The following is a 27,447-nucleotide window of genomic DNA, read 5'->3' as shown; positions in this document are numbered from 1 at the left end:
TGGAATAAACACATTATGCCTAATTTTTTTGTGATGCCCCACTGGATACATACATAAATGCAACATGGCTTTTCAAATGTAAACACAGTCTGTACAAAATAAGTTATTGAAAAAATTGCCAAAAAAGTGCCATTCATTTGTTTGTTTGTGTTTTCTAGAGAGAATATTTTGCCTCAAACAATACTACAGACATTATCAAAACAAGGAAGATGCATATCTACAGTCCAGAGTAGTTAACAAACATAGTCCTCTTTTTCCAGACTGAGTAACCGGCCGTAACTTGGCAAATAATACAATCAATAAATTAGTAGTCAAGCTCAACATGCTAACCTGTATTGGATCTAATGGATACAGCACCAGAAATTAGCTTCTCGACGTGACTGTAAACAATGCTGTACAATTCGGATAAGCACTGGTCTGAGAAATACTTGCGACTGGGCATGACATAACGTGGCTCGAGGAACTTCACAAGTTTGGTGAATCCGGCATCCTGAACGATAGAAAAAGTTTGTTTCTCGGTGTCGGCTGTTGCTTCTTTTCATCACTTTGCTGCACAGATGTAGCATATAACTCCGCATGATTCTTCTTGAGGTGGGTGATCAAATTTGATGTATTAAAGTGTAGACTCGGAAATGCTGAAGCCTACAGAACTAACATCGGTTGTAAAAACCTGATACGATAATTCCAGATATTACATTTTTAAGTCAATATCGGCCGATATTATCGGACATCCCTAATTAAGGGCCAATCACACGCCTCCCTGATGGTACTGCATGATGGATAAGTATCTGCCTGTATTTCTCAGCATTGAGGACACCATTAATCTTAAAAAAATCTCCAACTCCATTTGTAGAAATGCAGCCCCAAACTTGCAAGGAACCTATACCATGCTTCACCGTTTCATGCAGACACTCATTATTGTATCACTCTCCAGCCCTTCGGCAAAAAAATGCCTTATGCCACAACCAAATATTTCAAAATTTTGACTCATCGGTCAAGAGACCCTGCTGCAATTTTTCTGTGCCCCAATTCCTATGATTTTGTGCATAGTTTCGTCTCTTGGCCTTGTTTCCCAGTTGGAGGTTTGGCTTTTAGGCTGCAACTCCTCCATGAATACCACTTCTGGCCAGACTCCTCAGGACAGTAAATGGGTGTACCTGAGTCCTACTGGTTTCTGCCAGTTCTGAGCTTATGGCACTGCTAGACATCTTTACATTTCGAAGGGAAATGGATCGTGTGACTGAACCAGCAGTTGGAAGCTCTTCATGATGACTGGTGTCAGTGCCACAGAACGGTAGTCTTTGTAGCAGGATGGGGACGATGTCTTGGGCACAGGTATAATGGTGGCGGCTTTGAAGCATGATGGGACAATGGCTTGCTTCAAGGAGGTGTTAAAGATGTCAATGAAGACATTCTTCAGTTCCTCAATGGCAAGCCATTCCTAGATGGCGGCGCGTGTAGACACAGCGACCCCTTGCTTTCCCGATCATGCAATGTTTTGTTCGTTTAAAGAATGTTTTTCTAAACGTTTTTCTTGTCAATCTACGTCGGAATACAAGTACAGTCGACAGGCTTTATTAGACATCCGAAAAAGCAAGATCTGCGACGTTTTGGAACCAAAAACAGAGATGCTAAAAGAGCTCGGACTGCTCCGTCGGCCTGCTCTCACACTGGACTCGCCTGCTACCCCTCCTCCAGAAATCTTTGTTTGGAGAGACTTTGCTGATGCAGTGTAACTACCTTGTGTCTTGTTGCTGTGCTCCGTCTTACCATGGTGTAGGACCTGTTCAGTGTTTCCCCTAACATTATATTAGGGGGTCGCCCGCCTTCCCAACAGCACCCCCCCTTGAAGGTCAAGTTTTTTAATTATATTTTCTATGTAGCGCCTGTTGTAAATTCTTTGTGTTCAGAGACTTTTACTTTGAAATTGTTTGTTGTGAAGTCACGCTGTATTTCCGTTTCCTGTTAATGTGCACATCCCGCTACTTTACCTGCTGACGATCGTGGTGCAGTAGTCGCTGATGATGCAAGTCTGATGTTACCGTTTGTGAAGATTTGTGAAGCACAATAATGTGACTGTTTTATGATATTATGTTGTTTTCCTTAAGTTTATGCACTCGGTTAATTCTGTTCACTGTGTTGCTCTAAGACAGACTTTTCAGTAATTAGTCTGATCCCAAACTACTTGCACTAAGTGATAAGCTAACTGGCTAGCTCGTATAGCTGCCTTGTATCCTTATGTATGTTCAGGTAACGTGGTTCAATGAGATTTCATAACATTATAAGAGGGGACATGATTACCTTTTGTGTTTAATACTGATGTAGAGAAGATGCAGAGTTAAGTTACAGCCCTTAAATGCTTAGATAATGCTGGATATTAGTAATAACTAATATATTCATGCATTTGGTCATTTGTGTTTTGTCTAGAAACTGTATGTGCACTGACTAGCTTATCCTCTGTTCTGCTTCTATTTACTATTATTCTGGGAGTAAAAGACTAACATCAGTGGATGACTCTCTGACTCGGGCCCTCTGACTGGAGTCCTGTAGGGGCCACAATCACACCTCATTAACCAGTTACAGGATAATGCTAAGAGCACCAGATCACAACAGAAGTCAATTAAGGAGGATAAAGGATATCGATAAAGGATACCTTTGCTATAACGGGTATATACCGTGTGCTTAAACAAACTAAATAGCCTCTTATTTAAATGACGGCATGTCCTTTCTGTCTCTATATGGTTGCACGTTTACAATTCGCCTCTGCTCTGTGTATCGTGCACAGCGGAGTTCTGCCCTGATGTGGACAAACATATCTGCGTTTTTGAAAGAATTGAAAATATTCTGGTTTTATGTGTGCTGGACACACAACGAGCGTACAGCTTAACCAGATCTTGCGCCAACGTGTGCAGCTGGCAATCAAAGTGTTTTAGCATACAGAAGTTTGTTGCAAAGTCTGAGACTTTCACACTAGCAGTGTGATAAAAAGTACCAGTGGGATAAGAAGGCCTAGTGAATGCTTGATAAGTAGCCTATAATAAATAAGTGTATTTTTCGATGCATGCGCGCTATGCACACTATTTGCACTGTGTGCACTATTGGTCAATATGATAGTAAGGACGAGAAATAAAAACTACTTTAACCTCTCCTCACACTGTTCATGGCCCCAGCCTAGCCAGAACTGATTTGTCCACTTCAAAGACCACAACAGACACCCACTGGCAATTGTCTCATCTTATCTCAGTTTAAACGCAGTGATTCCGTCTCTATGTACTTAAAGTTGTGATCCAAACTCTGTACTGTAGCACTCTCTGGTGCAGTGTTGCCCTGGCAACCAGTGGCGTGGGATTCCAAAATGGTGGATGGGCTCAGACTCAGACCCCTCCCAAATTGTCATGTTTCTGCTCATTCTCAATTGACAGCAGGTAAACATTAGTGCGACATAGATGTAACTCCCTTAAGCAGAAAACCATCAAAGGTATGGGAGATTTCACTCTGGATGTGCTCAAGCCTAGCTGAGCTCACGTAATGCGGGAGGAGGTTGGTACTCAAATTTGACAGACATGTTGGAGCTCTGGACGATGTAGGCACGACTTATATATAGTTAGCTAACTAGCTAGCTATATAAAGAGTTTGGTTGTCACTGAGGTAGTCAAACAACTCCACAGTGGCAAAGCCCCAGGGATTGATGAGATTCGTCAAGAAATGCTGAAAGCTTTGGGTTTGGAGGGGCTGTCTTGGTTGACACATCTCTTCAACATTGCGTGGAAGTCTGGGAAAGTGCCAAGGGAGTGGCAAACTGGGGTGGTGATTCCTCTGTTTAAAAAGCGGGACCTGAGGGTGTGTGCCAATTACAGGGGTATCACATTACTCAGCCTCCCTGGTAAAGTCTACTCCAAGGTGCTGGAAAGGAGGGTTCGTCCTATAGTCGAACCTCAGATTGAAGAGGAACAATGTGGATTCCGTCCTTGACGTGGAACAACGGACCAGCTCTTCATTCTCGCAAGGATCCCGGAGGGGGCCTGGGAGTATGCCCATCCAGTCTACATGTGTTTTGAGGATCTGGAGAAGGCATATGACTGGGTCCCTCGGGAGATACTGTGGGAGGTGCTGCGGGAGTATGGGGTGAGGGGGTCACTTCTGTGAGCCATCCAATCTCTGTACACCCAAAGCGAGAGCTGTTTCCGGATCCTTGGCAGTAAGTGGGATTCGTTCCCGTTGGGGGTTGGCCTACGCCAGGGGTGCGCTTTGTCACCAATCCTGTTCGTGATTTTCATGGACAGGTTATCAAGGCGTAGTCGTGGTGTGGAGGGGTTGCAGTTCGGTGGGCTAAGGATCTCGTCTCTGCTTTTTGTAGATGATGTGGTCCTGATGGTATCGTCGGTCAGTGACCTTCAGCACTCACTGGATTGGTTCGCAGCCGAGTGTGAAACGGCTGGGATGAGGATCAGCACCTCTAAATCTGAGGCCATGGCTCTCAGCAGGAAACCGGTGGATTGCTTACTCCAGGTAGGGAATGAGTCCTTACCCCAAGTGAAGGAGTTCCAGTACCTCTGGATCATGTTCACGAGTGAGGGGACGATGGAGCGTGAGTTTGGGCGGAGAATATGTTGCAGTTGCTCTACCGCACCCTTGTGACGAAAAGAGAGCTGAACCGGAAGGCAGTCTCTCGATCTACCGGTCAATCTTCGTTCCTACCCTCACCTATGGTCATGAAAGCTGGGTCATGACCGAGAGAACAAGGTCGCGGGTACAAGCGGCCGAAATGTTTTTTTTCAGGAGGGTGGCTGGAGTCTCCCTTAGAGATAGGGTGAGAAATTCAGCCATCTGTGAGGAAATCAGAGTAGAGCCGCTGCTCCTTTGCGATGAAAGGGGCCAGTTGAGGTGGTTCGGGCATCTAGTAAGGATGCCCCCTGGGCGCCTCCCTAGGGAGGTGTTCCAGGCACATCCAGCTGGGAGGAGGCCTCGGGGAAGACCCAGGACTAGGTGGAGAGATTATATCTCCACGCTGGCCTGGGAACGCCTTGGGATCCCCCAGTTAGAGCTGGTTAATGTGGCCCGGGAAAGGGAAGCTTGGGGTCCTGCTAAATCCGCTGCCCCCGCGACGGATGAAGATGAGATGAGATGAGATGAGAGAAGCTACTGTAGTGCTAAAGAAAAAAAGCAACTCTCTTGGACTTCTGGACTTGAACCATACGGTCTATGGTTGGAACAGACACAGTAAGGTACAGAATGCTGTGCACAATTCATGGCAAATGCACTTTAATTTTATTTTTTATTAAATTTTAGGAATTTAAAATATTTTTTCATGTTCATGATTTGTTTGGTTTACAAAAATGGATACTTTACTTTTATTTTTTACTTTGCCAGTCCCTGGATTTAAATGGACCCATTTTCCTTTAAGCATTTTTATTTATCTTTTGTAGTAATATCCTAGACAATGTTTATTAAAATAAATACTTTGAATCAAATATTTTTTATTGTCTTTGTTTGTTGACAAATGCCCAAAAACCTTAAGGTAAATTGAAAAGCTTGTAGCTAAAGAAAGCCATTGAGTAATTGTTTGATTTATTATCTGAGTAGTTACCTAATCATTTCAATAATGGTTAACTTGTTGACTATCAAAATATTTGTAGATCATTTATAACTTATAACTAAGCATTCTTGACCTTGCATTCAGCATTCAAGACTTTTTTGTCGCAAATCTTTGGTCTGAACTGGACTTTAGAAAAAGTTTGCATGTCTGCTCGATGTTTTGCCAAGTTGGATGTGTTGGCCCCCTTAGTCTGTATCGATTTAAAGCATCGTTAAAGATGGGCTTTGTGGTGGGCTTGGTCTTACTGTCAGCTATGTAGAGAAATAGATCGGTCGGCAGGAGCACTCATGCCACTGTCCTCCATGTCTGTCTCGCGCTGTGACTGTCTGTCACTATTAAACCACGCCCACTCTGGTTGCAGGCAGTGATAAGGCAGAGAGAAGCTGCACACAGACATGCTGCCCCGCAGAACTTTGTGCTGATAGCAATCTGGATGGTCCTTTTCCTCTTTGGCCCAGAGGACACAACGTCCATGATTTCCAAAACCAATTGTAAATATGGACTCATCAGGCCACAGCACACTTTTCCACTTTGGGTCAGTCCATCTGGGTGTTGTTGATATATGGCTTTCTCTTTGCATGGTAGAGTTTTAACTTGCACTTGTAGATGTAGTGATGAACTTTGTTAACTGACAATGGTTTTCTTAAGTGTTCCTGAGCCCACGTGGTAATTTCCAGAATGATGTTGGTTTTTAATGCAGTGTCGCCTGAGGGATCAAAGGTCACAAGTATTCTTTCTTTCTTTCTTTATTCAGATCTATACAGCTATACTGTGCCTTCTCTCATACATGTATAGCGGAAGTAAACACAAGACAAAAACAGGGTGTAAGACGTTGATAACAATAAATTCAATTCAATTTTATTTATAGTGTCAAATCATAACAAAAGTTATCTCAGGACACTTTACAGAGTAGGTATAGACCACACTATGACTAATTTAAGATTAACATAGACCCAACAATTCCCCTGTAGAGTACGGTGGCAACGAAAACTTTCCCTATAACAGGCAGGAACGTCGGACAGACCCAGCTCTGTGGAGGACGGCCATCTGTAGGGTAGGATAGAAAGACAGACAAAAGACAGAGAGACAGACACATTTCCAGAGATGCAAGCAACCAAAGAATGACAGTAACTATAATAATATCTATAGTAATGTGAATATGACTCAAATGTTATGGCAGTTAATACAGCAGAATAGTAGGAACAAGCACATCTAAAGTGATAGAAAATGAAAATGATAATTATGGTGGCAAACATGATCAATGATGAGTAGCAGCAATAGCAGCTATGGTACAGCAAGACATACCACTGATGGTGTTTTTATGGCTAAAAATGTTATCATTTATAAGTGACAGTATATATGACTAATAGTTATAGAAGTCGCAGGAAGCGTCATGCAGGACCACGGCAGCAGGCACCACCACGATCAGCAGAGACCTGCTAGACGACAAAGCACAAACAGCTCCAGGGAAGAAGTTGAATTAGTAGCATGCATTGATGAGACATGAATGATACAGACAGAAAGGAGAGAAGGTCAGAGTATTAGGAAAAGGATTATCCCCCGGCAGACTACGCTTATAGCAGCATCATTAAGCAGAACAAAATCAGCTTTAAGAATAACAACATAGTTGAGGGCTCGTACGCCCTAGCTGTAAGCTTTATCAAATAGGAAAGTTTTAAGTTTACTCTTAAATATGGGGACAGTGTCTGCCTCCCAGAATAACACTTGGGAGTTGGTTCTACAAGAAAGGAGCTTGGTCGCTGAAGGCTCTGCCTCCCATTCTGTTTTTGGAGACTCTAGGAATGACAAGTAGCCCTGCATTTTCAGAGTGCAGTGATCTAGTCGGGTGATACGGTACTATGAGCTCTTTAAGATACGATGGAGCCTGGCCAATAAGAGCTTTGTAGGTAAGGAGAAGGATTTTAAATTAGCCAGGTAGCCAGTGCAAAGAGGCTAATACAGGAGAAATATGTTCTCTTAGATTTGTTTTAGTAAATACACGAGCTGCAGCATTTTGGACCAACTGGAGACTCTTAACAGACTTATTGGAGCAGCCTGATAATAAGGAGTTGCAATAGTCCAGCCTAGAAGTAACAAATGCATGAACTAGTTTTTCTGCATCTTTCGGAGACACAATCTTCCTAATTTTCGCAATATTAAGCAGGTGACAATATGCAGTCCTTGTTGTTAGTTTTATGTGAGAATCGAAGGACATATCCTGATCAAAAATAACACCCAGATTCCTACTGTGGTGCTGGAGGACAACACAACATCATCCAGAGTAGTACAAGTACATAACTTCAGTTTTATCTGAGTTTAACATCAGAAAATTGCAGGTCATCCAGCTTTTTAATTCCTTAATGCACATTTGAAGTTTATCTAACTGATCGGTTTCTTGATCGACAAATATAATTGTGTATCATCAACATCACAATGAAAATGTGCTTCCTAATAATATTAATATAAGGGAAGCATATATAAGGTGAATAGAATCGGACCAAGGACTGAACCATATGGGACTCCGTGACTGACTTCAGTGTGCATGGAGGATTTGTCGTTAACATGTACAAACTGAGACCTGTCTGCCTGTCTGGCCCCCTCCCCCTTTCCCCAGTGCAGCCAGGTCCCAGAGGGGGTAGAGCGGTTACTTTGGGGGCCGTCCTGGTCGGAGGAGAAGACACAGAGAAGAAGGGGGAGAGGTAACCCTTTCCCCTGCTGCCTTCTGTCTCGCTTCCTGTAGCCAGCTATCATAGAAGAAGAAGAATTACTTCATCAATCCCGCTACCGGAAATTCGATTTTTTCACTCTATTATTATTCATGTTACACACACACAGGCCCGAAATACACACATGCACAAACAGGAGCTATATACATGCAATTAATGGAGAGATGTCAGAGGACCGGCGCCCCGAGCAATTTGGTGTTCGGTACCTTGCTCAACAGCACCTCGGCAGTGCCCAGGAGATTAACTGGCACCTCTCCAGCCACCAGTCCACGCTCCATTCATGGTCCACACAGGGACTCGAACCGGCAACTTTCTGTTTCCCAGCCAAGTCACCTATGGACTGAGCTACTGCCACCCCAGAACAAGGCGGCCCAATCAGCTTTGAAATGCTTCTTTCTTCTGCCCCTCCTGCTCTTTTGCTTTTCCCTGTAATTTTTCTCCTTCTGCCTGAGGTTCACTTTCAGAATTTCCAATTGTTTGAGACTAAAACTGCCTGTATCGGGAAAACCGCACTCAGTGGCCCAGAATTTAAGTTGGTCAACGCAAGATTCACCGTAGTTTGTGATCATAAACTAGAGGTTTGGGCTTAGGGCTATGCCTTCGTTGAGTTTGCTTTGAGCTGACCCCATCTCACTTAGTTTAGGTCTGTCTAGAGTTGCACTGCCGTGTCAATTATCTGATTTATTGTTCCTCTTAGGGGATGCTTTTCTATGTTTTACTGGTAGTAAGTTTAGGCCTAGCTTACCTTGGTTATGCTAAGCTCGTCTTTAGTGATATTTGGAATCAATTGAAGTGTTAATTCTTTATCTTTAATGCTAGCTAGTTTAGCCTTAGCTATACTGGTTATGCTAAGCTAGGCTATGGCAATACCCACAGTCTAATTCGATATGCTAGTTTTTTTTTAGCTCAATGCTAATTAGCTTAGTCTTAGCTCTCCTAGTTATGCTAAGCAAGTCTATGTAATACCCAAAGTCTAATATTATATGCTAGTTTTTTAGCTCAATGCTAATTAGCTTAGCCTTAGCTATGCTAGTTATGCTGAGCTAGGCCATGGTAATAGCTGCAATCAATTTTAAATGCTAACACTTAGCTTAGCCTTTCTGGTAGCTATGCTATTTGGGCCTATAGCTAACTGCTAGGTCCTCTCAGCTGGTGCTATCTGTTGCACTCCCCTCCTGTCTGGCGGTCTTCCAAACCACTCCTGGCAAAAATGACATCTACCAAGAATTTAAACTGCACAACGTTTGATTCAAAATGGCGATTAGGTTTTAAAATAGCGGGCCTCCAAGCCACACCTAACTCCTAAATTTCAACTGCACCACAACTTCAAAATGCCGATTGATAGCACAACCACACCTATTCCCGATTTTCTTCTGCGCCACTGCTTCAAAATGGCCATTGACCTTTATAGCCACACCCAACTTCTGAATTTCAATTGTCAAAATGACAAACACCCGCAAAACCCCATTTATTTAAATCAAAGTATGTATTTGCACAATTTTATTTTGCTGTTTTTCCTCTGAATTTGGATCACCCAAGCCACATGAACTTTTCTACTTGGAACCATGAAAGTCAGCTGCTCAACATGCAGATAGCAGTTTGCCAAAGCGCGTACAGTATCTCAATACCCCTCTGCCCAGTCAAAACAGTCTCACACCCCTACAAACATCCTTGTTGAAAGTGGGTCAGTCAGTGATTAACCCGTTCAGTCAAAGATTTTCTAGAATTCAATTTATGGATCAGTTTAGGCCCCCACTATTTATAGGTTATAGATAGATTTTTACAGATCTATATATTTATATATATATATATTATTTATTTATTTACTATCGACAGTAACTTTCCCTTATTAATTGGTGCTTTACATATCGTACATGCAGTGGTTATGAGTTTATATATATTTCTGTGGGTTTTCATAAGCAGTGTGTTACCCTTACCGACTGAGTTACTTTATTTTGTTTCTAGTTATTTATTGCTGTTAAAAAATAATTTCTCCCTATATTATCTTATGCTCCCTGTTTCCTTAAAGCTAAGGAAGGGAGGGTAATGCTGTTGATGTGACTTTGGATTAAAACAAAGCCTTTACTCACAACTCTCTTTCTACAGCTGTCAACACACCTAACATTGTTAATGAGCTAACCAAAAATGTTGCTGTAATTTACCTCAAACAGACTCGAACTGTGAGACAACGTTTTCACTGAACATTACTACTAATCAGACTCAAACTGGAAAGAGAGTAGCTGATCAAACTGCTGGCCGGCCCTTGCACAGACTCTCACTGTACGTCAACAACAAGTGGACTCAAACCACTTGCAGAGGAGGGACTCGAACCCTCGTCTTCTAGGACCCCACTGTACGTCAACAACAGGTGGACTCGAAACACTTGCAGAGGAGGGACTACTACCCTTGTCTTCTAGACGTCAACAACAACCAAAAGAAATTTACCAGAGATTATTGAAGAGATCCTCCACCGAGTTCAGTAGGCACCAGCAGTGAGAGGACACGCCGACTGTTGTTAGGCCCCCACTCCTCAGCTGAATTTGTGGCGAGGTTGAGGTAGAAGCTTCACTCCACTGTGCACAGGTTTCACCGTCAGTCCTGTCCAGTCTTTGCCTCTCACTCCGAGTGCCCACCCAGGGACGCCAAATTGTCTCGGAAATGGATTTCTTCAATAAAGATCAACAAACAGGATCAGCTTATTCAGTATTCAGTATTTTCCTCTGCAGACAAAAATACGTTCACTCCTGCTTCCTCCCAAAGCTCAGAGTTTAGCAGAACTGACCTAGAGCCCACTGGTGCTCAGCCTTTTAGAGGAAGAGACACCCCATCCAGACAGACAGGGTCACAAGGTAATCGATAGAACGAGCTAAGCCTTGGTTGGGTGACGTCTTTAGACCAAACAAAACATGCCTTAGACATTACAATCCCCCTCTGAACTTCTCTCATCACAAGGTCTCTAAAACAGGGTCCACATAGGCCATAAAAACAGTCATGAGTTATCTGCAGGAAACAGGATGTACAGAAGCACAGATATGCCATTATATCGTCATGCTGCAGTTATTTACGTTATCCATAAAGCACAAACAAGCTATGTACTAGACATATGATAAGGTAACTGAACTGCGTCTGACCTGACAAAACTATGATTATGAATTACAAATATCCCAAATTCCGACAACATGGAGGTTCTAAATGGTCATGTCTCACAGTGCTGTTAATTTTTCTGATCTGTTGGCATATCATACAACCATCTTCAAGTGCTTGAGATAGCTTTGTGATACCTGGAGCGAACCACTGTGAGCTAATAACATCATTCATAACCCCTCTCCCCAAATGCGCATTGGCCGTGTCCGACGCACACCATACATGCAAGATAGCACGAGGGCAAACCGGTCGACCATCAGGGTGGAGCCACAAGCTTGACTCCTTCAGTAGAACAACCTATAGCTAACCAAAGACTACGTTCCCTTTCATCGGTCTGGCCCTGTAGGGCCACAATGTCATTAACAAAAGTCATTGAGTGATGCATCAGCCAGCGCATTTCCTTGTGAGACAGGATTATCACTGTGATTGTGCGCAGCACATTTTACAATTGCGAGTTTAGAGGGAAGCAAAATTGCATTAAAAAGGTAACTGATCAACATGTGATGTTGCAATGGTTAACCATGTTATGGAAAAAGTCCATCAACAAAGATTAGACACCAAACAAGTTTTGGCTTTTCTCTGTGGTTTTATTTATCAGAGCATTTTCTGCAGAAAAGGACTATGCTCACAGGCTGCTTGAGAGACGGACCCAGAGCTGAGGGCAGTTCTCATTTTATACAGAACATGAACACACAGACTGCATTTAGCTGGGTGACATACCAGATAAGACAGTAACATTAGTCACATTCATATCATAAACTTCGTCATACTTGTATCACAGGATAAAGGGAAGTATTTCACTAGATATACTGGGCTGAACATCGCATGCCCAGAAAAAGAACTTCTGCATTACAAGGAGATTGAGAATGTGTTTTTTCCTGTGTTTTTAAATCCAAAACACGTAAATTGTAATTTCTGTCACAATCGGAAGATGTTAAAAACCTGCACACTTTCCAAATTTGGCCAAAGTCATGAGCAACACCGAAAGCATATCTAGAATCGATGTAAATTGTGGCCACTTTCCCAGTTGCAAGTATGGAAGCTCTTGTGAGTGCGAACAATTCAGCAGCTTGTGCAGGCATCTTTTATGGTAACGCACTAGCTTCAATGTCGGGGTTCGGATTTCGCGATGGATAGATGATGGCCAAGTCGGCAAACTTCAGTGTGGTGATTTTTTTATTGACACCAAAACCAAAGAAAAATATCCACAGGTGGCAAAGCAAAAGTAGCAAGAATATTTACAACAGGACAGAGAGAAAATATATTTACAACTAATTTCACAGCAGCAATTAGGACCCACATGCCTCTCAGCCGAATGCCACCCTCAAGTGAGCTGAGCTTTCTTTAAATACCCCCTTGGCCCCTCCCCCGGACAAACCAATTATCACAGCACAGGGGTTTGAACACATAAACAGGGAAACAGAATACCCAAACAAAAAAAACTATATTTTACATGAGTATGTGGCACTAACAACCATCCATATAGCTGTGCCATTTTTTACACAGAACACCCTAATTCCCCATACATTCATCATAAATCATAATATTAGTATAGTCCGCGGTCAGCTGACCCATTGAAGCGCGGCACCCAGCGCTATTTATATCATGATCCGGAGCTGCCTCGGTTCGGCCCGTGAGCCCGAGACAGACCTCTCTGTGTGTGTGTGTGTGTGTGTGTGTGTGTGTGTGTGTGTGTGTGTGTGTGTGTGTGTGTGTGTGTGTGTGTGTGTGTGTGTGTGTGTGTGTGTGTGTGTGTGTGTGTGTGTGTGTGTGTGTGTGTGTGTGTGTGTGTGTGTGTGTGTGTGTGTGTGTGTGTGTGTGTGTGTGTGTGTGTGTGTGTGTGTGTGTGTGTGTGTGTGTGTGTGTGTGTGGCGTAGGCGCCGAGTGTGCACCCTCGACGACCTACGGTGGGCAAACAGAGTTCAGGGAAAAGGGCGAAAGTTTGTGTCACTGCTGCTTGGCTCCGCCGGAACAATGAGAGCGCAGCGTGGGCTCCCAGCACCGGCACTCTCAGCGAGAGAGAGAGAGAGCTATGACTATGACAATGATTGATAAGCTCACTTCGTTGAATGTGTTATTAATATTACAAGCACAAATACGCTTCTGACTGAATATTATGGCTATGATTGTTATTATTGTTGCTGCTATTATCACTAATATTATTAGCATACCATCATCATAACTTAAGTTTAGTTTTTGTTTTTCTGTTTTTTTTATTTTTATTTTTTTATTTACTTATTGCATAATTTATCTATCATATTACCATAACTACTGTACTTACTCATTATAGATATAGGTCATAATGATGTCAGATATACATCATTAGAGATATAATATCTTATTTATCTAAGATATCATTAACTTTAGTTTCTTATTTATTTATTTGTTTAATTTATTATTATTATTTTGTAATTATTATTATTTTTCCTCTTAATAATAACCACGATGACATCATTATTATACAATATATATACAACATGACTACCGGTACTTTTATTACTACTATGACTGTGAGAATGATTGTTATTACGCTCATTTGCTGATAATGTTTATCAATATTATTAGTGCGAACATGCTTATGAGTGAATATTAGGATTATGAATGGTATTATTGTCTTTACTATAATTAGTATTATTACCATATCATAATCATAACTAAAGCTTTTTCCTTGCTTATTTATCACATCATCATTATAGATGTAGTTTCTTAACTCATTCACCTACAAATTCATCATCAAAATTATAATGTCTTATTTATTGATTTATTTATTTATCATTGACTTGTTTGTTGTTGACTAAATTATTATGACCATACCATCATCACAAATAAAGCTTCTTACCATACTTATTTATCGTACAATCTTTGTATAGTTTCCTAACACAGTCATCTACAAATATATTATCATAGCTATAATCTTTTATTTATTTTTCTGATCTATTTATTTGTATATTTATTATTATTGATTTGTTCTTTAAATTATTATTATTAGTGTCATTACCATACCAACATTATAATTAAAGCTACTTACCTTATCTATCATCCTAACGGGCTAGCAGCTGCCTTATGGTTCGGCTGCAACCCAAGATACAATCTAATAAAGGCAATGAATTATGTGTGTATGTATGTATGTACGTGTGTGTGTGTGTGTGTATGTATATATGTATGTATATATATATATATATATATATGTGTGTGTGTATATATATATATGTGTATATATACATTATATGTATATATATATACATTATATGTATATATATTTATATATATGTATATATATATATACTTATATATATATATATATTTATATATATATATTTATATATATATATATATATATACTTATTTATATATATATATACTTATATATATATATATATTTTATATATATATATATTTATATATATATATATATATATATATATATATATATATATTTATACATATTTATATATACAGTGCCTTGAAAAAGTTTTCATACCCCTTGGACTTTTTCACATTTTATCACTTTACAACCACAAACTTAAATGTATTTTATTGAGATTTTATGTGATAGACCAACACAAAGTAACACATAATTGAGAAGTGGAATGAAAATGACACATGGTTTAGAAACATTTAAGCAACTGAAAGTTTTGCCCATTCTTTGCAAAATAGCTCAAGCTCAGCCAGAATGGATGGAGAGCATCTACACAAACGTTCAAGTCTTGCCACAGATGCTCAATGGGATTTAGGTCTGGAATTGACTTGGCCATTCTAACACATGAATATTATTTGATCTAAACCATTCCATTGTAGCATTGTCTTGCTGCTTTCCAGTCTCAAGTCTTTTGCAGCCTCCAACAGATTTTCTTCCAGGATTGCCATGTATTTAGCTCCATCCATCCTTCCATCAACAATGGCTTTCTTCTTGCTACTCTTCCATAGTAGTGGAGTACACAACTTATAGTTGTCCTGTGGACAGATTCTCCCACCTGAGCTGCAGATTTTAAAAACTCCTCCAGAGTGACCATGGGCCTCTTGGCAGCTTCTCTCACCAGTGCTCTCCTTGCTCGGTCCGTCAGTTTAGGTGGACGGCCATGTCTTGGTATGTTAGCAGTTGTGGCATACTTCTTCCATTTTTGGATGATGGATTGAACAGTGCTCCTTGAGATATTCAAAGCTTTGGATATGTTTTTATAACCTAACCCTGCTTTAAACTTCTCCACAACTTTTTCTCTGACCTGTCTGGTGAGTTCCTTGGTCTTCATGATGCTCTTTGTTTACTAGTGTTCACTAACAAAGCACTGGGACCTTCACATAACAGTTGTATTTATACTGATTCTGAATTACACAGGTGTACTTTTAACTAATTAGGTGACTTCTGAAGGCAACTGATTGCTCTGCGTTTTATTTAGGGGTATCAAAGTAGAGGGGAATGAATACAAATGCAGATTTTTATTTGCTTAACTTTTTGTGAACCATGTATCATTTTCGTTTCACTTCACAATTATGTGTTACTTTGTGTTGGTCTATCACAGAAAATCTAAATAAAATACATTTAAGTTTGTGGCTGTAGAGTGACAAAATGTGAAAAAGTTTGAGGGGTATGATTACTTTTTCAAGGCACTATATATATATATATATATATATATATATATATATATAGGGCCTTGAAAAAGTATTCATGTATATATATATATATATATATATATATATATATATATATACGCACACGCACATGCACACGCACACACACACACACACACACACACACACACACACACACACATAAACATAAACATACACTCATACCACCTATACACATATTTTAACTTTTCATCGTATTCTGTTTATTCTGTTATCTGTTGTTATCTGTACTTTATGTCCACTGTCTGTATTTGTAATCCACATGGTGTGATGTATTTGTCCTTCATGTCATATTATCTATGACTTAATAATAAAAAATAAAATAAAAATGTATTGTTAAAAGCATGCCCAAATGGCTACGTTTCTCCTTGATTGGTAAGCTAACTTTCATGTTTACTTAGCGGCTTAACGGCTAAGGGTAACTGTCAGTCAAACTCCTCTGCAATACTTGTTTTTATGATGCAATTTGCCGGCGAATATGGGTTCAAACACGCTCAAACAGAGCTGTGTCCTGTAGGGCCGGGTCTGACCAACCTGGCAACCCGACTGCTGGCAATTATTTTTTGTTGTTTTTTGTCAATCTTGAGACACTAGATTGCGGTGTTTTGCTCATTCTCCATATTCAGCCTTTAACTCATAACTAGGAATGATTTCTGGAAAAAGGAAATTAAACTACAAAATGTTCTCTTTTTCACTATGATATTTAATGGCTTAGATACAAGGGTCTTAAAAGGGTGGCACTTGACTCACTATCTGTTCTCAAATCTGCTGCTAATGCCCAAGTGTGACATATTCCACCCACCCTCAGGTCACCCTGTGGACATGATCAGTCCTCTGGAGCTGCGGGTGGCTGACCTCATGCACCACATGAAGATTGAAGCGGCCGTAGCAGAAGGTGCCAAAAATGTGGTGAAGCAGCTGGGTGGGTGTAAGATCCAGGACCGCCGCATACTTGCAGAGGTGGGTTCCTGCTGGATATTTGATGCTCTGTTTGTTTGTTTTTTACCTTTTTTTGACATTTTCTGAGATTTAAAAAAAAGTGTAATTGTGTCTGGTGGTCTTGGCATACAGCGCTCTTTAACGCCTACCAGAGGGAAAAAGTTCAAACAGTTTGTGTGCAGGGTGTGAGGGGTCTGCAGTGATCCTTCCTGCCTGTTTCTTCACTCTGGACTTGTATAGGTCCTGAATGGAGGGCAGGTCGGCCCCGATGATTTTTTTCTGCAGACCTGATTGTCCATTGCAGTCTGTTCCTGTCCTGTTTTGTGGCCGATCCAAACCAGACAGTTATTGATGTGCACAGGACAGACTGGATGATTGAGGTGTAAAAGATGATGAGCAGCTCCTGAGGCAGGTTGAACTTTTTTGTCTGTCGCAGGAAGTACAACCTCTGCTGGGCTTCTTTCCTGACTGAGTCTATGTGAGACTTCCACATAGAGAGATCCTGGGTGCTTGTGGTTCCCAGGAACTTAAAGGGGTCCACAATAGACACAGTTAAGGATGGTAAGGTGGGTAGGTTCCTCCTAAGGTCTACTGTCATCTCAACAGTCTTGAGTGGGTTTAGCTCCAGACTGTTCTGACCACACCAGAGGACCGGCTGGTCAACCTCACATCTGTAGGTGGCCTCATCACCATCCCTGATGAGGCCAACTTAGTAAATATAGTAAATATATAATACTTCCAGAATTGAAACAAAAGAGAACTTGGCAGTATGTAGACCAGCACTGTTTTCAGGTTTCGACACAAAGTGAGATGAAATTATTCTGCTGTTTGCTCATATTATCAGGTTACAGTGCCTGTAGAAAGTCATGACACCCATTTGAAATAGTCACTATTTTTGTTTCACAGCCTGAAATGAGAATACATTAAAAAAGCATGATTTCCACATTTTGTTCAAGTGAACATTCAAGTGAAATTTCTGAAAATAATAACAAATTAAAAACTTGAACAGCAAGATTAGAAAAGTCATGAGTCCCTTTAGAATATCCATTATAAACATTCTCATGTATAACCAATCACCTTCCAGATCACACATCAAGTTAATTGGCCTCACCTGACATCAGTTGTGGTGGTTTTGATTACTTCAGAATAAAGTCAGCTATTCCTTGAGGATTCCACTCCTAGTAGTTCAAGGTAACACAAAGAATTCCCCATGGATGGAAAGATGCTTTCAAAAGAGCTCCATGAAAAAGTTGTGGATAGACACAAGTTAGGAGAAGGATATAAAAAGATTTCAAAGGCTTTAACTATCCCTCTGAGTACCGTTCAGAGTTTGTCCAGAAGTGGAAAGCATATGGCACCATCCAGACCTTGCCTAGATCGGGCCGCCCCTCCAAATTGGATGACAGAGACAGGAAAAGATTGATCAGGAAAGCTACCAAGAGGACAACGGTGACCTTGAAGGAGTTACAAGTCTTAATGGCAGAGTTTGATTGATCTGTGCATGTGACAACAATTTCACAAGTTCTACATGTATGGCAGGGTGACAAGAAAGAAGCCTCTTCTGAAAAAATGAAGAACTGCAACCCCTCCCTACCACGACTACACCTTGATATCCTGTCCATGAAAATCACGAACAGGATTGGTGACAAAGCGCACCCCTGGCGGAGGCCAACCCCCACCGGAAACGAATCCGACTTACTGCTGAGGATCCGGACACAGCTCTTGCTTTAGGTGTACAGAGATTGGATGGCCAACAGAAGTGACCCCCTCACCCCATACTCCCGCAGCATCTCCCACAGTGTCTCCCAAGGAACCCGGTCATATGCCTTCTCCAGATCCACAAAACACATGTAGACTGGATGAGCATACTCCCAGGCCCCCTCCAAGACCCTTGCGAGAATGAAAAGCTGGTCCGTTGTTCCACGTCCAGGACGGAATCCACATTGTTCCTCTTCAATCTGAGGTTCGACTATAGGACGAACCCTCCTTTCCAGCACCTTGGAGTAGACTTTACCAGGGAGGCTGAGTAGTGTGATACCCCTGTAATTGGCACACACCCTCTGGTTCCCCTTTTTAAAAAGAGGAACCACCACCCCGGTCTGCCACTCCCTTGGCGCTGTCCCAGACTTCCACACAATGTTGAAGAGATGTGTCAACCAAGACAGCCCCTCCAAACCCAAAGCTTTCAGCATTTCTTGACGAATCTCATCAACCCCTGGGGCTTTGCCACTGTGGAGTTGTTTGACTACCTCAGTGACTTCCTCCAGGGATATTGACAATGATTCCCCATGCATTTGATAATTGCATTAACATTGTTGGCATGAAAAACACATCAAGTACAATACATACAACAAAATATACACAGTGCAAGTGCAAACATTTCATTTCAAGCTTGGGATCTATCTATTGTTGTGGTCAAAGGCTACACGGTGGTGTAGTGGTTAGCACTGTCGCCTCACAGCGAGAAGGTTCCAGGTTCGCATCCCGACTGGGGACTTTCTGTGTGGAGTTTGCATGTTCTCCCCGTGTTTGCGTGGCTTTTCTCCGGGTACTCCGGTTTCCTCCCACCATCCAAAAACATGCACGTGTTGGGTTATTTGATGACTCTAAAATTGCCCGTAGGTGTGAATTTCTGTTCGTCTCTATGTGCCCTGCGATAGACTGGCGTCCTGTCCAGGGTATACCCCGCCTCACGCCCGATGTCAGCTGGGATCGGCTCCAGCCCCCCGCGACCCCGACAGGATGATGAATGAAGATAAAGAAAACGTCTGCATCGAGGAGACAAAGAATATGTTTTGTCCCGTGTTTTAAAACCCAAGACATGTTAATTGTAATTCCCGTCACACTATCTATCTATATATATAATTCTATCTATTTATCTATCCATCTTTCCATCCATCCATCCTCCTGGAAGTCTGTCCCAACCACCGCCGCATTTAGTTAGTACTTTACTAATGTTTGCTAACTCCCTCGTCTTTAGTCATTTAGTTTATCTGAACTTTTGACTTTACTAATGTTTGCTAACTCCCTCGTCTTTAGTCATTTAGTTTATCTGAACTTTTGACTTTACTTACGTTAGCTAACTCCCTCCTCTTTAGTCATTTAGTTTATCTGAAGTTTTGACTTTACTTTACTTACGTTAGCTAACTCCCTCCTCTTTAGTCATTTAGTTTAATCTGAATTTTTGACTTTACCTAACTAACGTTAGCTAACTCCCTCCTCTTTAGTCATTTAGTTTAATCTGAACTTTTGGTAGATTTTTAGGGTACTTGTCCCCCCTTCCCTCTCCCCCCGCGCCCCAGGCCCGTTTGTACTCACACTGCCTGGGCCTCGCGCAAATGCTTCTTGCTGTCCATACGTCATCACGCCGTTACACGTCACACGCATTGATTGACGTCAACGCGATGCGTCGCTTTGTTTACAAATCTTTCCATAGACCTCGGAGTTTTTGTGCGTCTTGTCCGACTGTTTTTGAATATTTTCATCTGACCAAATCTGCAGTAAACACTCTACCTCCGCATCACACCAACGTGAACCTTTCGCCGCCATTGTTGTTGTTGTTGTTATATGTCCACGCATGGTCCGTCCTTCTATGTCCTAACAGGCGCACATAAATTACGTCAGAACCGTCGTAGGCCTCGTGCTCGTACACGTGCGCACGCTCGTGCTCGTACATGTGCAAACGCGCTCTACAAAAGCCCACCTCTCTCAGACGGGCTGTGGACTGCCATCTGGCCGCAGTTATGCGCGGAGCGATTGCACTCACACTGGTCAAATGCACTAGGCTTGACCCGAAAAAACAGTTTTGGCCCGGTGCGGAAGGACAGTGTGAGTGCGCCCTCAGTCAATTTTCCTGCTTTGGCTCCCTTTGTTCTTCTTCTTCCTTGTGTTTTCACTTGGACTCTCTGTTCGTTTCCATGGTTTCTCACGCTGGTTTCACTGCAAACAGCCCATTGGCGCACAATTAATGGGCGTACAAAACGTCATCACAAAGCATTACGGCACATTATGCATGGGAAATGTAGGAAGTACTACCAAGGGGGATAACTAAACCGAGAACAGATCCTCGTATCATGCTTGTAATGCCTCATAGTGTACATCACCGGCCAAACAAGCTAATGAGTTATTATTAACAACCGCCAAAATGAACTTTAACTTCTTATCTGTGTTGGTCTACCTGACCTCTGAGACACAGTTCCTCACCTGATCTTAAATCATTTCAGAATTGTCGTCAGTATCACTGATCATATCTGCTATTTGTTCCCAGGCTACATTTTGTATAATAAGTTATTGCCATCACCGCTTCAGATTTTTATGAATTTATCACTTTGAATCTAACTGATTTGGATACTACCAAAGACTCCCTCCATATTCTTTCCCCCTCTTCAGTGAGTCTGGGTTGCACTTGGTTTCCTTTCTGCATCTCTACTGTATGATGGCGTATTAGGGCCGAGTATGAAAAAACAAAAAAATTACAGACCCAGGGAAGAGGGGTAATATTTACAGAAAAAAAGCTGCAGATTTGAGATTAAAGTGGCAAATCTACGAGAAAATAAAGATGCAGATTTATGAGATTAAAGTCAGAAAAATTGTGTTTTTGTTTAACACTCCCTGTTGAAATACATCCCTTCAGGATGAACACAGATGCTGCTGCATGCTGAATAGGCTACTATATCTGCAGCAAACTGTGAAAAATACTGTGTTTTCAAGTTTAGAAAGAATGAAGAACGCTACAAGGGTACATTTCTGAGGATGCAAAATGTATTTTAGTGAATACTGCCAATAAAGTTGTATCATATTGTGTGTCCCTCAGGCCCAAGCCCAAATGGAGGAGTCATCTGAAAAGGTGGATTTGTTAAGCCTCTCCCTGGAAAGACGTTTAAGTGAGCTCCCTCAGGACCATCCCAAGTATGCTACCATTAAGGAGGAACTAGCGTTGGGAATTTCACCTTCCTACAGCATATCAAAGAAGCAAACCAGTGCTCTGACTTCTTCTTCCTTCTTCTTCAAACCAGCCAGTCTAACAGGTTTCTACTGATATTTTCCAAAATCTATTCATTTCATTTCTTTAGGTAACGTTAGTAGTGGAAAGAAAGTCCATATACTTTTACATTTTTAAGTACTCAAATACTATACTTAAAGAGATATTTTACCTATTTTAATCCAGGTCTGTGTCAAGGCAATGTGGGCATTGTGTTTAGATGAACAATGTTTGGTAGGGGTGTATGGTATAGAAAGTAGGAATTTGCACTGCTGTATGGATTGTGACTCTACTGTGTAAACGGCAGAGCAGCTCTGATGTAACCACATAATGTGTGCAGGCAAAAGACAAAAATCAGATACCGTCCTACTGGGATACTTGCTCACACGCTTCCTGTAGGCGTGCGGCAGCATTTTCATTAGACTGGAAATTTGTGGTGTTGTGGTGGCACAAATCCAGAAGTTGGCAAATGTAGTTGGGTTTTAGATTTGTTCGATTATGTGAACCGCTCTCTTACTCCGGCCATAGCCGCCATGGTTGAAATACAGGTGAACAAGGAAGTCATGTCGTAGGATACAATGGTTTCATCTAGATCCATGTTGAAGTCTTGGACTTTGTTCACAAAGTATATGGAGTTTTGGATGTGGTGAGGGGTGTTGCCCACCAGTGGTACCAGGATATTGGCTATGTGCTTGGCAATGTTGTAAGTGACCGAGTTTATGCTGCTGACAATGGGCCTGAGTGGGGCCCCTTCTTTAAGGATCTTTGTAGATAGAGTCCATATAAGGGGGTTGAGTCCTGGGGATAGAGCCTGTAATATTGTGATTTGTCAATGACTCCTTTTTTTGTAGTTGCTGTAGACACTCTATAAGCTTCTTTTTGTAACCGCTGGTAGGTTCTTGTTTCAGAGTTTCGTAAGTGCTAGAGTCAATGGCCCTCATTTATCAAACGAACGTACGGCAGAAAACCGTGCGTACGACCATTTCCTGGCAAACGTCGGCATTTATCAATTTGGACGTGAGCGGGCGCTATGATCAAATCTCACGTCTGGTCTGAGATCGTGTACGCACATTTAAGCCTATGTATTTGAGGTGCAGCACAGCAAAATCTGGCTGAAAATAATGAACAAACCTCAGCTGTCATTAAGCATAAGCAGTCACATATTAAGAACAGTTAAAAACAGATTCTTAAAACGAATAAAAAAAATAAAAATTGTGGTTGGAGCAATTGATTGTACTCATGTGCCTCTGAAGGCACCATCCATGAATGATTCCGCATTCATCAATCGCAAAAACTACCACTCGATAAATGTACAGGTGATTTGTGATGCCAAGCTATCGCTTTTAAACGTGGTGGCCAGGTGGGGACACACGATTCTTTTTTATTTCAAAACAGCTCGGCTCCAGCCCCCCGCGACCCCGACATTGAATTAATGAATGAATGTGTTAGCACGCGACTGCCGCAAGACACACTGCAGAGCCAAAGTCATCTCCTCGGTTGGTGGCTACCCTCGATAAATTGCATTAAATCAAACAAGTTATCAGATGATTAACATCTTGGTATGTTCTAGGTGACAAAGGTATTCTCTTACGGAATACCTAATAACCCCGCTACAGAGCAAGAGCGCCGGTGTTGTGCCGTATTCAGCACCCCTGCCGTGAAATGCACCCCCTCGCATTATAGGTGATATTCTGGATCAGAAGGCTGTTGTTTCCACCTATAGGAGTAGTTTATATACAGCTAACCCACAACGGTCAGAACATTGGTTACTTACAGTCTGTAAACTATTTTAAAGAGTTAAAAATCACAAACTTGGATAATAGCGAACACAAAACAACACCTTTTTGTATGTTCTGTGGAATTATACTGCAGCCATAATTACTAAATGAATGAAATAGATCTTTTGAGCAAGTTGAATATATTTGACTCAGCGTTTCCTAAATCTAATCCCAGTTTTTCTTGCAATTCATATGTTCAAAGGTGTGTGCTTTTAATTGGGTTACCCGTATATAAACTACTCCTTTAGGTGGAAACAACAGCCTTCTGATCCAGAATATCATCTATAATGCGAGGGCGTGCATTTCACGGCAGGGGTGCTGAGTACGTGCAGTGCGCACAGGCGCACTTTTATTCCCTTTTATTCCACTCTTAAGACTGACAAAAAGCACATCTTTATTTTGCTCCATCTCGGATGTCAGGATGCCAATCTGTGTGTCGGAAAAGTTTCTTTTCTAACCTGCGTTCCTTCTCTCCGTGTTTGACCTCAGTGGGCGAGGCTCGGAAACAGGAATATATAGGGGCGTAACATGTTAAAGACGATCAAATTCAGCCGCCGCATTTATCAAGGCCCGCTCATTCGTACGCTGAGATTGGTCAGATACGAATGTTTCATAAATCACACGTGGGTCCTTTCCTACGACCAATTCTGCACTAAGATCTCCCCCCGTTTTCACGCAAGATTGATAAATGAGTAATCCGGATTACACCATCTGCTGTGAACGGCAAGCCCCCCTCCTTTCCGCTTACCGCTCTTGGTTCAATCCCGGTCAGCCTGAATGGTGTGGATGTCCCTGTGCAGCCATGTCTCCGTGAAACACATCCGACTGCACTCAAGGTACTCCAGGTGGCTCTGCGTTAGCGTTGTTGGGTCATCCATTTTGTTGTACAGAGGCCGTACATTGCCCATAACAATAGAGGGGAGACACGGCTTAAATCTTCTCCTCTCCATAAGCCCGTCCTGTCTCGACCCTCCTCTATAGCCCCGATTTTGCTTCCCACCTCTGCGTCCCCGGTGTGTTTTTCTCCAGAGTTCGGGTGGAGTCTCAGCTGGTCTGGCCGCTATGTCAGCCGGCATTAGCGCGATCAGCTGTTCTCCGGAAGTAAACAAAGGAAGCGTGTCCCGGTGGAAGTGACATTGAAAAAAAACACAAGAAAAGAAACACGAAAACTTGTGAAAGTAACCTCATTGTAGATGGCAGAACTACACAGAAGTAAGGGTTAAGAAACAAAAGGAACAAAGGAGAATAGAAGTTAAAGTTTCAAAAAAAGCGTACTCAAAGACCGGAGCAGTAACAGGCAGCTTGCATCTTTCGGGCATGCACACTAACTGAATAACTGACTCTAAATCAGATTAATAACGATATGAGTTTGACAATACACACTTTTTGTTAACGACTGTACTGATGTTTTATAGTATCGTGAACAGGCATTGATACGGCCAACTTTCTTGTCATTTGGCTTCGTTCTTGACATCAGGCATATCACAAGTAAATTCAATAACAGTTTCAATGGTTTAAGTGTTATTTGTGACCTGTTTATACTTTCATAAAGCCTGTCAGTAAAACATATACAGTCTGAGGTGTTAACAGGACATCAATAGTTTATCACACTGCTCTGGTTTGATCTTGGTCCATTCTTCTTGCAGTCTCTTCCACAGTTCAGTAACTGTAGTGGGTTTCTTAGCCATTAATTTGTTGCTGAGGATTTTCCAGAGATTCTCTATGGGGTTTAGATCTGGTCTTAGCTTCAAGGAACTGCTTCACCTGTTTTGCAGTGTGACAGGGGACATTGTCTTGCATGAAATTTGCAGCTGGTTGAATGACAATTGCAGTGAATGCATTGCATGTTGCTGAAGGAGGTTCACATAAACATTTGCATTCACCCTGCCATGTAGCTGTACAAGATGCCCAACTCCTGCTGCAGAAAACATTTGCCAAACCATGACACCAAATATAACTGACTTCTTTACACACTTTGGTTTCAGCCTTTCCCCAGTCCTACGCCCAACATAATGTTTCCCATTAGACCCAAATTTTGAAACGTCGTCCTGGACAAACAACCAAGTCCAGTTGCTTTTGACTGAAATTGCTTTGGGGATAACAATTACTATGACTTGGACAAATGAGAACATTCACAGGATCAGACCCAAATAAATTGAACTTACCCTCATCACTGAAGTGACCAGTTCTCCTCTACCCACACAACATGCTCCTCAGCTAAGGCATTGAGAGTCTTCTCATAATCCTGTCCCCTTGTGCACTTGTTTTACGCGGAGGACCGGCCTTTTTGAGGGACTTAAATTAATTTGTGTCCTTGTAAAGTTTCAATATTCTTGAAATCACAGACTTTGAAAGCCAAACCTCTCTCTGATGGCTGAGAGGGTCATCCCTTTGGCCTTCATCTGGACAACCTGCTGTCTCAGGGTTTCAGTCACCTTAGAGCGGCTCGCCATCTTGCAAAGTAACCAGGAGAGCTGCCAGATAAATAGGGTATGTCCAACAATGAAGTCAGTGTTCACCAGGTGCCAAATTAACACCAATAACTGGGAGGTATCTGATAGTGTTTTTTGCTCACTGCTTTTTTCACAAAATAAAGGTTTTTGTTGAAGTGCCTTGGTTATTTAAAAAAAGCATGATCCAGTGGTATAGCCACAGCTGATATTTTATCAAATTCTGAATAAGAAAAGAATAACAGAATAACAACATTTCAGAATAAATCAAGTATTAATAACTTGTTCTCTAATTTTGCTTTCCAGTGTATCGACCGTCCATCGTGTTTTATATTCACCTCTACAGACATTTATCTTTTTCATCACAACGACTTAATACACTTTAACATTACGTATTCATCCAATCGTCGACAGAATTGTTTGTTGACTCGTTTTAAAGCGACACATGCTTAAATGAGTTTATATGCAGCATGAAATAACATCAGTCCAGGGTTGAATCCACTGCAGGTGTCCTGAAACTGCAAACTAGAAGCGTCACTGCTGTGACGGACATTTTCTCTCCAGGTGTTTGGGTTTAACGAGTGACCCGTTAACTGCCGACTGTCAGCTGAAAGCGTCTGCGGTTGCCGTAGTGAAAGCAGATGTTAAAAACAGGAAGAGAATGCATAGCTGTCCTCGTGAATGCCTCTATGTTTAGTTTTTCACAAAAGTCACCTACCTGAGCAATCTTTATAGTTTTGTTTGAGCAAATGTGTCAGTGGCGTTTTGTACCGTTGCTAGTTGTTACGGTTTACAGGAAGAGTGCGACTCGCTCTTTTTAATAATCTCTTATTCAATTTCTATATTAATCGATCTGTCTTTGAAAACCTGATTGTGTAAAGGTGTGTGTAGAATTTTATTTGCCACTTCGAAAAAAATAAACTTTTTTTAGGAGATTTATAGTCACGCCATTGTGGGAAAATAAATGAAAGTCAAGAGATTAACCCCGTGCACCACCAGCCACTTACCTGTCAGTCTTGTGTAGTAAAAGATATCTCAGAGTATCTCCTCTTTAAAGTTAGTCTATGAGTAGCTCTCTCAAAAACAGACTCCTGTTTTCATCATCTACATTCACCATGGCAACCACAGAGGCACTCAGCAGAAAGTTGCCAGTTAACCGAGTCACTTGTTAAACCGAAACACTGGCAAGTCAGTCTGCTCTAAG

At 41.6% G+C, this 27,447-nt stretch overlaps 1 protein-coding gene across 1 annotated transcript in view; it reads left to right on the top strand.

The window, feature by feature from the left end:
• The window catches only part of pkn3 (protein kinase N3), a 104,180-nt gene that overhangs the window by 25,030 nt on the left and 51,703 nt on the right, over positions 1-27,447 (top strand). Inside the window, exons 5-6 of the mRNA XM_083930335.1 lie at positions 16,904-17,055; positions 21,848-22,061. Coding sequence (XP_083786461.1) covers positions 16,904-17,055; positions 21,848-22,061 — 366 coding nt within the window. The remainder of the gene's footprint in view (positions 1-16,903; positions 17,056-21,847; positions 22,062-27,447) is intronic.

Source organism: Echiichthys vipera, assembly GCF_963691815.1.
Source record: "Echiichthys vipera genome assembly, chromosome: 16".
Taxonomy (NCBI): domain Eukaryota; kingdom Metazoa; phylum Chordata; class Actinopteri; order Perciformes; family Trachinidae; genus Echiichthys; species Echiichthys vipera.
This window is presented reverse-complemented; position numbering and strand designations above follow the sequence as displayed.